The 17809-nt window shown below is 41.7% G+C and overlaps 1 protein-coding gene across 1 annotated transcript in view; it reads right to left on the bottom strand.

The window, feature by feature from the left end:
- LOC122432858 (poly(A)-specific ribonuclease PARN-like) overlaps positions 1–17809 on the bottom strand; it is an 853726-nt gene that overhangs the window by 109032 nt on the left and 726885 nt on the right. The window contains 3 exon segments of the mRNA XM_043455121.1: positions 4818–4892; positions 7582–7668; positions 8638–8693. Coding sequence (XP_043311056.1) covers positions 4818–4892; positions 7582–7668; positions 8638–8693 — 218 coding nt within the window.

The raw sequence follows: 17809 nt of genomic DNA, 5'->3' as shown, positions 1-17809 counted from the left end.
AGGAAGTGCCAGTACATTTGAAATATTGTTGAGCTCTTTCCCCCATTTAATGAGACTGCATTGCTGCTGCTGCTAAGTCACTTCAGTCGTGTCCAACTCTGTGCGACCCCATAGACGGCAGCCCACCAGGCTCCCCCGTCCCTGGGATTCTCCAGGCAAGAACAATGGAGTGGGTTGCCATTGCCTTCTCCGAAGACTGCATTAGGTATATAAAAATCCTAAATATGTCTGAGTTATTCAGATGTGACCATTATAGGTGATTTCTTATTCAATGACTCCGAGAAAAATTCTCAAACGATGAGGCTCAGTGATCTCCTCCATGGCATCAAGTCCCACACTGGCCACAGGCTGTCTTCCTAGACAGAGGGGAAGAATGTGAAGAAACAAAGAAACAAAAAGCAACAGGAATCAAACTAAATGGCACTCAGGAGAAGAGTTTTAATCATTTTGATAGACCTGAGAAAGAGCTGTCATAGTCATGAAAATGCTTTGAAGAAATCTTGATTAGACTCAGCACGATGAAGAAATTAAAAAAAAAAAAAAGACAGGTGTCAGTTAAAAAGCAACTCCTTAAATGTAAATCAAAAATAGTTTGTAACTGAGCCAAAGAAGCCATTACAAGCTGCAATATAAACAGGCATTTAATGATTTTTCCAATGTTATGTTATTGATCTAAGAGGCCCTGTGTTTCCGCTGAAATGAATAAGTAATTTGTTTAAGATAACATTAACAGGATTTGCAGCATATTAAATATCTTCGGTCTCGCTCATCGGTAAAATCACCATGATAAAAAACAAATTCTACAGTGTCTTTCAGTGAAACATTTGCATCATTTCAGAAATCACAGCACAAGGCCTGAGACACGAGATACACCCAGCAAGTGCAAAAAGGCATTTCTAAGTCATGACACCTTGAATGGCATTTATTCAGCTTCTAACATATTCATACACTTCTAACATTATTCATACACTTCTAACATCAGACACTACAACTCGAAGCCCTGAAAACACAATGGCAAACAAGAGATGAGGTCCCTGCTCTCAGAGTTTCTACATATTCATACACTTCTAACATTATTCATACACTTCTAACATCAGACACTACAACTCGAAGCCCTGAAAACACAATGGCAAACAAGAGATGAGGTCCCTGCTCTCAGAGTCTCCAGTCCATCTGGGAAGACAACCAGGGAAGCAAGGTATGCTAAGAAAGGGTACCAGGCTCCGTACAGAGAACGGGGCCCAAACCGCTGTAAAGGAAGCCTAAGAAGATACCTGGAGACACGGATGCTGAGGCTGAGGCGGGGATGGAAGCAGGACAGAGCCAGGCTTCTGGGGGGAGAGGATGGTTTAGTAAGAGACGGCTTCTGGCTAAGAAAACTGCAGTCATAGGCACAGTACATGCAAATGGCCAGGTATTTACGTTAAGAGTTGTCTTTTCTGTCAGAAGAGAGACTACTGTGGAATATTAGACTTGCTTAGTAAAGCTGCATGTATCAAAAGACAAGTCACAGGACTTTCCTCGTGGTCCAGTGGTTAAGAATCGCCTTCTAAAGGAGGAACGCAGGTGTGATCCCTGGTTGGGCAACTAACCCCACGTGCCGCAACTACTAAGCCCTCCGGCTCTAAAGCCCATGCTCCGCAACAAGAGAAGCCACTGCAAGGAGTGAGCACACTGCAACTAGAGAGTAGTCCCAGTGCGCCAAAACTAGAGAAAGCCCACATGCCGCAACAAAGATCCCCAAAATAAAAATAATAATAAAATAAATAAAAAATAAAGAAGAGAAGGAATTAAAAAAAAAAAAAAAAAAAAGCAGCCACCTAACTTCTTAACCTAGGAAGAAGAAAGGTAGAAAGGTCACAGTTTCATCTTGGCCGATTCCCTACATGGCCCTTTCACAGGCCAGGCGTGAGAGGGGGATCCAGGGCTGAGTGCATTTGTGCCTCAGTCACTCAGTCGTGTCTGACTCTTTGCAGCTCTGTGGACTGTAGCCCGCCAGGCTCCTCTGTCCATGGGACTCTCCAGGCAGGAATACCGGAGTGGGTAGCCATTCCTTTTCCAGGGGATCCTCCTGACCCAGGGATCAAACCTAGGTCTCCTGCATTGCAGGCAGATTCTTCATCATCTGGGCCACCAGGGAAGCCCCCAGTGGTGAATAAGACGGCCAAATGAACAAATCAGAGGACTTCTGTGGCTACGTGATTCTGAAATCTAGCTCCCTGATTTCAGGTATCGCTGAATAAAATAGAGCTTAAAAGCTACTGTACTATTGAAAGATGCAAAAATAAGTAAGGGAACAATCATTACAGGACATCAAATACAGTATAACAGGAACATTAAAAGAAGCTTTGACACCTCTTACCCATAAACAAGGAATTATGTTTGCATTTTCAAGTAAATACTACTCACTAGTGTCTTACAGATTCCAGATTTACACACACTTATGTTTACTGTTCACAGCGAGGGAGGCCAAGCAGTATCATAATAATTACTACCAATTATCAGGCACTGCTGGTGGAGTGCCAGACTCTTTGCTGGGAACTTAAAATCTGTGATTGTGGGGCTTCCCTGGTGGTCCAGGGGCTAAGACTCCGAGCTCCCAATGCAGGGGCTGGAGAGCCCCTGGTTGGAGAACTATATCCCACAAGCTGCAAAGAGTTCACATGCTGCAACTAAAGATCCTGCATGCCACAACAAAGATCAAAGATCCTGAGTGCCACAACTGAGACCCAGAGCAGCCAAATTAAACAGACGGACAGACAGTGTGTGATCTCATCTTACAAAGTAACTATCATCATCTCCATCTCTCAGTGAGGAACCTGTGGCTTAAGAGTTTATGTAACAGGCCTCGAGGTGCGTGGCTGACAGGTGGCAGAGGCAGGTTAGGTCCCATGTCAGTGTGACTTTAAAGCCTTTGCATCCCCTTCGCTCCCATTGCACGGCATAATTCCTTGTTTACGGGTAAGAGGTATCAAAGCTTCTTTTAATGTTCCTGTTAAACCATATTTGATGTCCCGTAATGATTATCCCCTTAACTCATTTTTGCGTCTTTCAATAGTACAGTAGCTTTTAAGCTCAGTGACCAGAGCGAGGGAGGTGAAGGGCAACAATGAATGAGTAAAGATGTGACGAGATTTAGGGTGGAGGACTTCCCTGTTGGTACAGTGGGTTAAGAATCCATCTGCCAATGCAGGAGACATGGGTTCGATCCCTGATCTAGGAAGATCCCACGGGCTTCGGGACAACTAAAGTCCCTGCAACACAACTCCTGAGACTGTGCTCTCGAGTCCGGTGCTGCACCTACTGAGCCCACACGCCGAGAGCCCGAGCTCCGCAAGAAGAGAAGCCACTGCAATGGGAAGCCCACGCGCCACAAGGAAGAGCAGCCCCCGAGCGCCACAACTAGAGGAGGCCCACGCACGGCAGGCAGACCCAGCACAGCCAGAAACAAATGAGAGAGATACATGGGGGAAGAAAAAGATTTGGGGTGGGGAGTTCCCATCAGTGCTCTCTCAACCATGCTGAAGTCTCAGGACCGTCTTAATCTCAGGGGCCCTGCCCCCACACCTGAAGTCATCCTTCGGTTTCTAATAATCCATTCCCTTTGGATTCCATGTAAACTGTCTTTCTAAGGATTGTGGGGGCATGGGTCACAAATAAGCAAATGTGAAAACATGTCACTATTAACAGCAGTATCATTCACACCCTGTATCCAGTACTGTTCCTGGTGTCATGAGCTCCTGCGGTGCCTTTCATATTGAAATCTACTTCGAAACAACCATCATAAAAGTTCAAAGCAATGCCAGCTTTATATACATAATCATTTCATGTAATCCTCACAACAATCCTAGAAAATCCGTAACACAGTCCTCAGTTTATAAAGATAAGCAGAAGCTTATCAAAGAATCTGCCCAAGGTCACACAACTATAGCAATATGATTCCAGAGCCTAAACTTTCCATTTCTATAACATGGCATATATTCCTGTGATGGTTATATACTTTTTTTTTTAAATACCAAAAAAAATTTGACCTGAATTTGTGTTTGTAGAAATTTTCATATAGAGCTGCTTATATTCTCCTCATACGTCATCAGAATTATATACTGTTAGTCTGTGGCACTTCGTTTAATAAGAAGAAAACGTTAATCAGCATACTTAACATTTTCACGTGTTTTTATTATTAACACCAGGGAACTTGAAATCTATGTGAAGAAATAGCTGAACAATACATATATTCTTCAATAGCTTTGCATCCTAAGAAAACGGGATGTTTTGTGATGGTTAATATCAAAACTATTTAGGGTCCAACAATAAGAGAGTTGGTATTCGACCTTTTTACAACCCTAATTTAGAAGCAACTGAAGTATCTTTCAGTTTATTTGTTTGTAAAACAAGTATTTGATACCAGTTTAATGGAATAAGTGAATCACAAAAAGTTATAAAATAAATGGGAAAAAGTACAGAGGCAAACAGGTCAATATAGGAATCACCATCTGGTGTCCCCCATTCCTCTCAATTTGCTCTTTTTATCCTTCCAAGTAAACATACAAATCATTTTAGAAAAAGGGCTATAAGAAAGGAACAGAAAAGTGAAAAATATATGATAGAGTATCTCTAAAGAATCAGTACATTTGTCTTATTTTCTCATCTACGTGCAATACTTACTAACTACTTCCTTTATTTTAGAGACAAGCTCAAAACAAACCAGGCAACAATGCTTGTGAACCAGCTGACTGAACACCACAGCATCTAGACTGGGAAGTGGGCAAGCTCCCACCTTTTAGTTAACACACAAGACAAAGGCCCAACACACTTACCAATTGGTACCTGTTCAGGCTGGCTGAGAGAAACAAATGCTGACGTGTCATCAATCCAGGATATCTCAATGTTACCTGCAATATTGAATTAAAAGCAAAGTAAGCATTTAGCCATTAAGATAGCTATCAGATTCCATTTGTATATCTGATATATTTCGGAACATCCATCAATTTAAAGAGAGATGAGGTGTTAGTTTAAAAGATGATCAAAATCTCAGCACTAAAGAGAAATAAAACTTAAATCTATCACAGTAGCTACTACAGTTAAAACTTCAAGAAAGCAGATAAACCAGGACAACCAGAAGAATCTTTAAAAGTTTGTTTTAAAAACAAACAAAAAAAGATCCTTCTGGATTAAATCCTGAGGCAGTTTATCATTCAACCCAATCTCCTGCCAGGGTTAGAGACTTTTTTCCAATCAAGATCAGGAGAAGGGAGTTCCCTGGTGGTCTAGTCATTAGGATTCGGCACTTTCACTGCTGGGGTCAGGATTTAAAATAAACAAACAAATGAAAACTAATGAAGACTTAAATAAATGAAGGAATATGCCAGGTTCATGTACTAAAAGACTAAAAAGTCCATGAGCCTGGTATATTTTTTAAAAGATCACTAGTAAAAACCAGAGACCATGTGTGTAAGAAATAAGAAAAATTCACTGTTGATCTCAAGGCCAGGGAAAGAACTCAAATAAAGAAAAACAGGTAGAGGATAGAGGATGAGGAAAAGAAGGCATCAGAGAGAGGAAACCAAGACAGACCAATACAGAAAAGAAAAACACGGAGGGACAGAAAGCAGTATAGTGGCACAAAATGACTTTCACATACAGAGACAAGTCCTCTGCAAAGGCGAAACGCAAAGAGTGGAATGCAGGAGAGCAGACAGAGGCAGGAGAGGAGCAGAGGGCTGGGAGCTGGAGAAAACCCAGGGCAAGCAGACATCTACCCACTACCCTCTTCCTGAAAAAACACAGGAGACTGGAATTTTTTTTAAATGGCTAAACATCACCAGAACTTAGTGATGAAAAAATGTCTTATTATCTATTAAAATTTTTGAAGGCTTCGGAACACTTGAAAACTGCTTTGCTTCTCCTTCACAGGAAAGAACTTTTACTTCCTGCTGCACCATGGGGTGCCAGGACTTTCTCAATTACAAAAGTCACAACCATGACTTCCTTAGCTCTCTACCCTGTGTGTTTTTTTTAGACAAATAATATTTGGGGGCTTCCCAGGTGGCTCAGTGGAAAAGAATTCACCTACCAATGCAGGAGATGTGGATTCAATCCCTAGGTTGGAAAGATTCCCTGGAGGAGGAAATGGCAACCCACTCCAGTATTCTTGCCTGAGAAATCCCAGGGACAGAGGAGCCTGGTGGGCCACAGTCCATGGGGTTACAAAGAGTTGCACACGACTTAGTGACTCAACAACAATATTTAGCGTTTCTTAAGTAATTACTCTAGGCCACATACTTCTGAATGCGTTCCATGGATCAGCTGATTTGATCATCCTGACAAGCCTATTAAATAGGCAGTACCATTATCACCATCATCATGTCCAAGGAGGAAACACAAATACAGAGAGGTTACCTGTTCAATATCACACAGCTAACCTTTCTTTAATTAAAATGAAAAATATTCTACTCAGAGCGTCCTGCTGAATTTAGCCAATTAAAGCTTGAGTAAATAGGGGTAAGAGCAACACAAGATGGGAAACAACATCAAAAGCTTACCAAAGGAATGTGCTGTGAAATCTAACTGCATTTAAATTAAAAAGCAGGACCAGAATTTCAGAAGTCATTTAGACTATCTGCAAAGATGAGGATAACTTGCTAGAAACACACTTGTGTTCATTTACGTTCCTAAAAATTGCACGATGTTTTGTACTTATAAAAGCTAATATATGTTTATTTTAAGAAATACTGAAAAGCACAAAGAGGAAGAAAAAATCCTATCTAAAATATTCAGTGATAAGAGCATGGTGCATCCTTTCAGTTTGATTTCTAAGTTCAACAAAAATGATGTTAGTTATATAGGAATTCTACTTTGTATCTGCTTTTTACCATAGATGCTAAAATATAAACACCTTACCATCTTTTAACAAACTTCAACTCTTTCTAAAACGGCTACATGCTAAGCTGTTGGGGACACATTAACATTCACTAAACATGCTTATTATTGGACAATCAAGTCTTTGCTGTTTCCATTTTAATCACAAATTTCCAGAGATGACAGTTTAAATACTTTGTTAAAATTAAGAGACACTGCTGAAGACTTACAATCAGAATGGCCTTTATAAACCCTAATCAGAAGACTGTTCAATTGAATCTAATGGCCTGACCTGATAAAAAAGGTAACAAAAGAACCTACCTCATACTTGGTCCTCTCAAACATCTGTGCTTATCTGCTGGGCTATTTGATATCAAGCAGCAACTGCCTGCCCTTATGAAACAGGTATTCTCTTTCAATTTCACCTTAACAATTATTTAGCCTAGACTTCTTCCCCATGGGTCGTAAGGGGCTAACTGTTCTTGATTTCCATGGATATAGATGAATAACAGTGCTCTACTGTGGGATGCTAGCAAAAGGTCCTCAGGTCATATTGGCATAAGAAAGCAGCATACCAAGCTCCAAAAACTCTCCGAGTGAGATGAAAACTTTGCATATTAATCCTCTTTTATGTCCAAGCTAAAGCCATCTATATACTTTGACCACCTAGACCGTAAGAAGAGCAGGACCCTGAAAGGACATCTATACTTATGCTTGACTTACCAAAGGCACTGAAAAGCTGGTAAAGGTCGCTGGTTTTCCATTCTTTGGGGAATGTCACATGGAGGACGTGATCACGTTTAGGCTGCACTACAAAACAAATTTTTGATGAAAGGTTGATGGCTGAAAAGCGGACAGCTGACCAGTGGTTCGTCAATGAAACTGAGGCCAAGCTAACTTGGAGAATGATTATGAGAGCCTTGCAATTACCAAATGAGCCCTAACGTTCATGTGTATCCAACTTAAAAAAAGAAATGCACTGTCCAAACTGAATGGATGTGCTTGAACAGACGCGGTCCTGTCACAATCTTGATTTCTAATCCCACACCCACCACGTGACTGCGACACAGAGCAAGAGACCTAACTACTCAAGCCACTCGTGGTTACAGACTGGGGACGACGAGACTCAGCTCACAGAACTGCTGCGAGGACGACAGGTTTGAGCATTAAAACTAGGACGATGTCCTCAAACTTCTACTGCAGTGATTATTATCACCGTGTATAAAGCGTAATTCCTCTGTTTCTATATGCCTATGGCATATATTAAGGCAATTTACCAAGGCTACAAAAACAGCAATGGAAAAGAACAATCGGAAGAAGCAACAACTACCTCTCAAACAGCCTGGTTGTCTGAGGTCTTCAAAAAGAAAAAAAAAAAACCTAACCACAAAACTTAAATATATACATACTCAAATAACTGGAAAACAGAAAATGTACTGTTATTGACACAGCTAGTACATCTTGAAATCTATTACATATACAATTTTTTTTACAGAAAATCATGAACTCAGAGTGCTGAGTGAAAATGAAGTAATGATGAGAAGATATATATTTTTTTAAATTCAACTCATGTATAAACTGGAAAATGTAAGTAAAGAGATGGGTTAATCAAGGCCCAAGGGTAACATTAACTTAAGCGTACTATTCATATCAACCACAAAATCACTGGCTATTTTTAAGTGAATAAAGCTCTTTCTTCAGTAATTCTGTTCCTGTTCTCCTTTCCAGACCACACACTTAAATGTGCAGATGCAATGAGAAAATAAAAAATTCACTTACAGTCTGGTCCTTCCAAGTTTAGATAGGGGATATCCATGACTCTCATAAGAAATAACCTACCAAAAGAAAAGGAAAATGGATAATGGACTAACTTCTATTTAAAAAAAAAAAAAAAACAGCTGATATAAACATCTAGAAAATTCTTTTGTAGAAGCTCCTTAATTACATTACCTTATTTCTAAAATCATTTTGAAGAGTCTTAAGATCCACTTCACATTTTTCTCTAGAGCTAAATATTAGTCAGACATGACTGAGCACACTTCTTGAGTCTGAAATATTTATTACAAATAGAAAACAAAAACTGGTATCCCCAACACCTACAACAGTTCCTGGAGCTGTTCCTGGAGTAGTTCAGGAGCTACTCAATAAATATTAGCTAGATGAATAAAATTAGTCATCAAAGAGTCAAAACAAAGTCCTCTGCTGAGCTGCCCTGTTAGTCCAGAGAAACTGAGAGAAAACAAGTCCTACAGTGTACTGACCATCTTAACCCCCGTGAACAACTGTCCCCACAAATTGTAAAGGTAATCCCTATGGACTGGTGTTTTGTGAGCTAGGAATGTGTCACCAATGTCTTTCTTTTCTTCTTTTTTTAAAGTGAAATGCCATCATTGGATGAGTACTGATCTTACTGGGTGAACTGTCATTACTCCCATTTAAAACATATTAAAAGCATGAAGCAAAATAATCCTTGGTAAAAACAAACAAAAAACCTAACACACTGATAGAAACCATAGCAGTCATTTATGTATACTTTTAAAATGGATACAAAGGCACTTTTTAAAAGAGTGCTTCTAAATTACAGCTCTCCATAATGCCATTCAATTTGCTTTTATTTGCAAGATTGTGGGCAAAATATCAGGCATTCTGTTGTCTGTAAGATGATTTTAATGAGTTTTATTTAGATAACGGCATATTGTGCATTTCTGGTAGGGACTGCATTATACAGCAAATTAAAAAGGCAATCCAAGTGCCCAACAAGCAATTAGTTTGGCTTCACTGACCTGCAATTAAGGCACATTATTACCAGGCATTCAAAAGCCAGGCAGGGCATGATCCAGTTTACAAATGGAACCATCAGCATGAATACCACTGTTCTGTGAACGCCAGAAAAAAAAAAGTCCTGGTACTCTGCGGTTTGAGGACTTGTTGCCTAGCCTACAATTTAATAAACCAAATCCTATGGCTAAGAAACCAAATTTATTTTTAGTTCACTAATTTAGGCTCAAGTGTACTATTCTGGATCTGGTAGCTGGTTCACCCAGTTTAATCGATACCGCCTGCAACGCCAGAAAACAATGAGACATATAAAAGCATAGATTCCCCTCGAAAGTGGTTGTTATTACTACTGACAACCAGAACCTGATGAGTTAGTCCTGAGTTAGAAGGATCAATAATTTTATGGTTCACGTAATTCTCAATTCTCCATTTAGTAAATTGAGAGATGGCTCCCAACTCTAAACCAAAAATACAAAAAAAAAAACCAAAACAATTTTCAGTAAAAGTTGAAGAAACATATCAGCCACTATAAAAATAAATTGTGTACCCAAATTTCAACAGAAGAATAAAAACTGAATCAACAAGATGTTCACTGCTATACCTTCAAAGGCACCAGTAATCAAAATCAACCTCCAGATTCAACAACCTATGTGCGTGGGTAAATTACAGTTCATCATTCCAACAGAATTAATTTCAAGATAACTTTCAAAAAATTCAAAACATCAGTAACTTGTAGGGCAATTTTTAATTTAAAAAAAGCACAAAATTTTATACTATTGTGACAGCTTTGTAAAACACTGGTATCATTAAACCAAAAATAAAAAATACTCCCCACTCCCTGCTCTGAAAAAAAGCAGCCAATGGTTCTGGGAAACTGAGTTTTGTTTTTCAAAAATCCTTTTATGATTATTTTTTAAACTTAAAACAGAGGCTACCAGAACTGCGAGCCCCAGGGGTAATAACTAGAGATTTCCTTAGAGAAAGTTCAACTGAAAACACCAGTAGAATCAATCCGTATATCCTGTGCACTACCCCACCTGCTGTGGGGAGACAAATATAAAGAAAAATCACAAGTTTGAGTGTTCAGCTGCTTTATTTCTTTTAAAAATACTGTTTTCCTCTTAAGGTCATGTGGCCTCAACAAGTTTAGAAAATCTAATGTATAAATACAAACAAGGGTGACATTTAAAAAGCAGATTTCCCCAATTCTCTCACCATGTAAATATATATTTTCTTAATTTTAAAGATACATTTTGTCAAGCATTACACTGGCTGTTTGTCCTTTAATATTTCATCTCGATTATAAGTATCATTTCTGTTCAAACTCAGTAAAAATTTATTCTCAGCAGAAACACTCAAAAGATTTTTCTTAAGTTAGTTAATCCTACACTACCTTGTTTGCTTACTCAATACTTTAACTAAATAGAAACCCCTTCCAAATGAATTATATTAATAGCCCTTCTCACTCATCCCTCCAGCTTCATGTTTGGGCTTTACAGAGAAGCAAATCACCCCAAACCCTGGAAGAACACGCAAACCAATCTGTGTATGACTTGGCTGACTGCACCCCATGCAACTGGGAAACCAATTCTAAAACTGGAGCTGAGCATCTGTGGAACAGAACCAAAGTCAACTCGCCGAGGGCCTCCCTCTCCTTTTAGGCCAGACAGTTTGCAGGCCACTGCTCTGGAAGCATCCCCGCCTGCCCTTTTGAGGGAAAATTAAAACATTTCATTGCATGCATGCCTCATACTGACTGGCTGTCAGATGGCCTACACTGACACCCTGGGATGATCTGATAAAATACCTCATGTGTGGCTCATCTGACCGAACAGTTTTCATTTTAACGTAAGAGAAATGCACTAGGCGAGCAGAAATACTGACAAGCACATGAAAGGATGCTCCTTCCCTGTGAACTGCATTGAAGAACAGTCTCTCCCAGAAGGCCTTTCATCTGCAGATATTGGAAACACACTCGGACCATTGCTTGCAGGAAATGTTATTTTTATTTCAGTGAAGATTCAGGGTGGCTATAATTTGGTAGAGACACACAAGACTGTGTGGGGCCCTGGCCACGTTCCTGCAAGCTTCCTGATGAAACACTATTTTTGCACTTATTCTCTGAAGGACTGACAATGATTCTGTCAAAGACTAAAATTAAAGTTCCCATCTGATACAAGGGCCAATCGTACACTGGGATTCTATCCCAGTACACTACATGACTCATGTTCACATTCTAGATGCTATAAAATAAATTCTACCCTTTGGGGCATCTGTCAGTTTTTTAATGTTCTGTGATGACACTGGCGATGTTGTTTAGCGCGGCTTTCAAACATCCCAACAGATCCAAGGGTGGAGCACAGTACACTCCGGGGTCATTCACTCAGCAGACTGGATGACTTCAGCTCAGCCTCTTAATCGGCTCCACAGAACAGGCTGTGGACAATGTCTTTATGTCCAAAACAGCCACCCGGCTCTGCTGCCCATATGCTGCATGGCACTCATGGAAAGTCATCTGCTGACATTCTTTTCTGACCATGGCAGTGTGACACTGATCCAGACTATGTTAGAAGGCTTGTAGTCACAGGAGAATTTCATTTCAGACATAAAGCTTCTTAGGAGCCTAGAAGCTTGAGCACTTATCAAAATGTGTTTCCCCAGATAGGCATCTTGATAGAAATGCAAATTCCCGGGCCCCACCCACTTAAGCCCCACTGACTCAGAACCTGGGAACTGAAAATCACTGGGTTCACAGAAAAAAAGTATGTTCAAGACTGTGTTAATTTCCACGAATGATGATTCACTGATCAGTTGGGTAATAATGACTTGTCTCAACTTCTCCAAAAAGGTATTAGTCTCAATGATTTGTTTGCAGTAAATCATTTTGACTTAAGAGAAACACAAAACTATTAAAACAAACACCAAGGACTACCTCAACATCCAGGCAGCAATAACAAGGCTTCCACCATTCCCTGAAACCAGGAGGTCAACTGTGGCAAACAACTAGGTTCTCTGCAAGATGTCAACTGGGGGAAACAATTGCTGACCACTGTTTCCCTCATTTTGAAGAAGAATGTAAAAAAAGATGGCGTAAACTACTCTCTTGGCAATTCACTGGCAAAAGTCCAACCCTTTCTGTAACTTGGCAACAAAGCAGCCCCTCCGCATCACAAGCTTTAGTCAATAATACGGCCTCCAAGGCTGGCACACACACACACACACACTGAATCTCCAAACTTGTCAAAATTCTCCGACCTTACCAACACGCTTCAGACCCCAATTCTGGCAAGCATGAGACACAATGAGCAGCTCAAAAGAGGTACACTAAGATCAGAGGGTATTCTTTGATGACACAAGAGCGTGTCTTGGACTGTGGCTGATCTGAATCATTTGCAGTTGTCCAATGTGAAAAAGGATGGCAAAACAGTGCTGGTATTAACCTGTTTTATGCAGCTGTGCTCAAGAAAACAAGAAGGGCAAAGGTAACATTCAAAAATGCAGACAGGAAGTCCTGAAGGTGATTCAGGAATATTTTGCACCGAGGCTCAAACCTCTGGGAACCAAAGAGATCATTACAGTTCGTTAAAATTCCGCATGACCGAGTCTACGTGTAAAGCCAATAATTCTATTCAGAAATGAAAGGAAACAGTTCATTTAGCTCCTGCAGCAGCATGGTTTCCACTGCTGCTAAGTGATGGCAGAAAAAGACTGTGGATCAGTGACTTGTACTCAGGGCCACTTAAAGAAGCAATCGGCAGGACTTCCCTGGTAGTCTAGTGTCTAAGACTCTGCACTCCCGGTGCAGGGGGCCCTGGGTTCAATACCTGGTCAGGGAACTAGATCCCACATGCTGCGAGTCATGATCCCACAGGAGTTCGAATGCCGCAACTAAGGATCCCGAATGCCGCAACGAAGACCCGGCACAGCCAAATAAATAAATTTAAAAGAAGAGAAGAAAGAAAAGAGACAACTGGCAAGAAACCAGTAATACCTGTGCACCTGACAGAAGGCCCGACACACAGGTCAGGTTATAAGAGGACCAGGATGTCCCACCTGACAAACCACTGAAGACCAGCAATGCGATGCTGCTGACCACCGGTTTTAAAAAAAAAAAAAAAATCCTTTATTGAATTTTTTTAAGTTACCAAATCATAAACCAGCACAATCTCAATTAGCAAATGAAATAGAGATAGAAAATTAGCAGGAAACACACCAAATGACAGCTTTTTTTTTTTTTTTTTTTCGTTTTGGCTGGTAGAATTACAAGTGGGTAATTTGTGTTTCAATCAGGATAAAAATATACTATTTTTTAAAAGGACAAGGTTCCTGACTAAAATAAGTGTTTGTTACGGCGCACTCAGCCTCCTCTGATCCTCTGGCGTCTAGAGGACAGGCACCGAGTCCTATCACACAGGGAATGAGGAAGCAGCTTTTTCCTACTCCGGCGGCTTACCCTTGGCCAGCATGGGAGTAGAGACAGATTCAGACCCAAAGTTTCCCCATTACCAGTCTTACACTAAGGGCCTCACCATCTCTTTGCCAGGTACCCCCTCACGTGCGTGTGAGCTAAGTCGCTTCAGTCGTGTCCAACTGTGCAACCTCGCTGGGCTCCTCTGTCCGTGGAATTCTCCAGGCGAGAATATTGGAGCGACTTGCCATTTCTTCCTCCGGGGGATCTTCTTGACCCAGAGATTGAACCCACGTCTCTTACATCTCCTGCACTGGCAGGCAGGCGGGTTCTTTACCACTGATGTCACCTGGGAAGCCCATACCCCCTTCACATCGGCTTTTAACCTGAGCTCTTCCCACAGCCTCATGTGAAACTGAGCCTACAGTCCCCGCAGGAGCCTCTAAGGGACAAATGAGGACTCGCGTCCTCAACCACCTCTAGTGCAAGAACTCGGGATGTAAGATCTCAGATATAGGCTTTTGTTGGCTTTTTTGGCAATGCTCTAAGGGCTGATTAAATTATAGCTTCGTGCAACGGGGCAGAGTCCAGATATAAGAAATGAGGCTGCTCTCTGAGAAGAGCTTTGGGTGGACTGAGGAAAGCAACCAGGATGAAGGAGCAGAGAAGAGAGCCATGCTGCTACAGGTCAGAGGACAACCTTCCCACGTCTGCAGCGCAGAACCAGCTGCTCCCAGGCCTCCGGCCTCACGGTCACACCTGCCCCCCACACACCAAGATCACCATCAGGGAAACCCTGTGAATCGGCCCATCCTAGGGGTGAGTGAGATAATGGTGTCTGAATACAGGACCTTTATTTCCTGTAAGGTCAGATCTGTACACACACACACAGGCCTGGATGATCTAGGATTTCTGATGTCACAGCCTGTCTTCATAAGAGAGGACAGTGTTTACTCTGGTTCTGCCTGAGCAAAAGGAAAACCCTCCAGGCCCCAAACTTTTCATTCTTCCACCTAGAAACTCAGTATTTCATTTAATGAGTAAACATGCGCATTTCTTCAAGACTACATATCTCTTCCTAAAAAGCTCTACCTCAAAGAACAGATTTCCAAGCAAAACTGTACTCCTCTTATGCCACTACAGACCGGAATACGGAGATGCTGAGTACAATCTCATCTCAACACGATTTGAGTGGTGAATTAATTTGCACCTAACTCCAAGTCCCAAGCCTTCCAGAGGAAAATTGAAACCTTTAACGACTGCCAGCTCTACTGTTCTTGCAAATGGTCTCGGTATTTCCTTCAGGGCACAGCAGTAAAAAGCACTTCATGAGAACCGTGTATGCAAAGGCTCATCATTATACATATTTATGCGCCATAAAAAACTAATTTTATCATCCAGGATAGGAAGCATGCAGACATCTCTCACAAAATAAGCTCACTTATTTTGCTCACTAAAGCTCTTGTGTAAAATAAGAGGGCAACCACTGGGTAGAGGAGAGTCCTTGTGGCACCAGTTATTTTCATTTCACTCAGGGTGGGGGGAAGAGGGGTGCACGTGCAATTTCCAATCTAGTCACTTGATATCTTGACAAATAGAGAGTTACCCAACATTTGTCCCAAAGCCAACTCATGTCCCTTCTCAGAGATGTAATGCAAGAAACAAGTGTGTGTGGGGGGGGAGGGGGGACAGTGCGGGGAAGAAAGGCAAAAGGAAAGAAAGTCAGCAGCATGTTTAAACAGTCTCCATCAAATGAACCATATCAAATTACATCAAATAAAAGTGTTAAACTAAACATTGTACAAAGGCAACGTCTGCTGGACCTATAAAACAGCAGATTGTAAAATGTCAGAGGAAACTGGTCGCACTCGATCCGGTGGTCCAAGTCAACATCTTTTAGAATCACTGCCCAAACCAAACATGCAGAGAAAGAAATCTTTCAGCGATACTAGCAGTGTCTCTTAAGAAAATGTCCTACTAACTGTTGAGCTGTCTCTTTTAGAGAATGATGCTTTGGAGGAAGAATCCTATCCCCAGCTGAGGACAGACCTGGGTTGTCCCTGACTCAACTGTTTCTGGGGCCCGCGGCAGATGGCCTCAGCTTGCAAATGGGGGACCTTATTACCTACCTCCTCAGGGATGCTGTCAGAAATTATAGTCGCTGTGGGTGAAACACTCTGAACCATGGAAGATGTTCAGTGGAGAAGATATTTGGCAGCTAGTCTAAACTCCTTCATGGCTCAACCAGTAAGGAGTCTGCTTACAATGCAGGAGACCTGGGTTTGATCCCTGGGTTGGGAAGATCCCCTGGAGAAGGAAATGGCAACCCACTCCAGTATTCTTGCCTGAAAAATCCCATGGATAGAAGAGTCTGGCGGGCTACAGTTCATGGGGTTGCAAAGAGTCGGACAGGACTAAGCAACTTCACCTCTCTTCACTTCTTTTCTTGCAAATTTCTTAGGGTAAATTGCTAACCTCTGACTCATATAAATTAACTGTGAAACAGACTTGGAAATAACCATGACCTATCTGCTTACAGCCAGGGCCAAGGCAAGGCAAGGACTACCTAAGAACACGGGCTTTACTACCAACATGCCTATAAACAGGCCTCCAGAAAGCGAGGTCCACAGCCTAACTCCCAGAGCCTCTGAATGCTGCCTTATTTGAAAAAAGGATCTTAGCAGATGGAACTAGAAATTAGGTTAAGGACCTTACATGAGGACATATCTTAAACTATCCAAGTGAACCCTAAATACCATCACAACTGTCCTTACAAAAGAAAGAGGGAGACAGGATACACACAGAGGGGGAGGCAGAGACTGGAGTGACATGGTGACTAGCCAGGGAGTGTCAGCATCCCCAGGCGCTAGAGAGGCAAGGAACAGATCCTTCCCAGAGCCTGTGGGAGAAGCACAGCCACACCTATACCTTAACTTCAAACTTCTGGCCTCCAGAACTGTGAAAGAATAAATGTCTGTTGTTTCAGGTCACCTACCACGCTTGTGGAGATTCAAATAGGAATCACAGGAAACTAAAATGATATCCTGCTAAGAAGGAGGCAAGCTGCTTAAACATATATCCAGGGACTGATTTTTTCTAACCTCTACAAATTGTAATGATAAACAAGTTATTAAGCTAGAGAGACACATACTTTAAAGCAACCAGAGCCAATACAAGGGCAGAAGGGGCCCACGGGGCTAGCACGCCGAGCAGAGGTGTGTGGCGTGGGTTTCCCTTAAGGTGTCTCTAGAAAGTGGCCTTATGATAAAGCCACAGAAGCAGCTTGCCTGATCAATCTTGGGAAAATAAGGTTGCACGGCAGAAATTAGGTAAGGCAGTATCAGTCTGAGGCAAGCACCCCTTGCTGGGAGAACTCAACGACTAGTTTGCAAACAAGCACTAGTTTCCAGCCTTAAGAAGCCCCACGCTCAAGGCAGGCTCACCTTGTCCTTCACCTTCATGAGAATCAGGGCGTCACTTTCAGGGCAATCAAACCAAGCCAATGCTTGGAGATTATTTCCATCCTACTGATTTGGGAAACCCAAGGTACTGTTTCAATAGATTAAGATCTCACTGAAGCAATGAGTTGCTCAAGAAGAAACAGCTCACAAAAGGACAAATGCATCGACAGAAAAGCAGGTGAGAGGTTTACCTGGGGCTGAGGGGAGCAGGGGGATGGGGAATTACTGCCTAATGACCACAGAGTTTGTTTGGGGTGAGGAAAAAGTTCTGGAAACAGATAGTGGTGGCAACTGTGCAACACTG

Source organism: Cervus canadensis, chromosome 32 (genome assembly GCF_019320065.1).
Source record: "Cervus canadensis isolate Bull #8, Minnesota chromosome 32, ASM1932006v1, whole genome shotgun sequence".
Taxonomy (NCBI): domain Eukaryota; kingdom Metazoa; phylum Chordata; class Mammalia; order Artiodactyla; family Cervidae; genus Cervus; species Cervus canadensis.
Note: the sequence above shows the minus strand (reverse complement) of the source record. Positions and strands in the feature narration are given on the sequence as shown.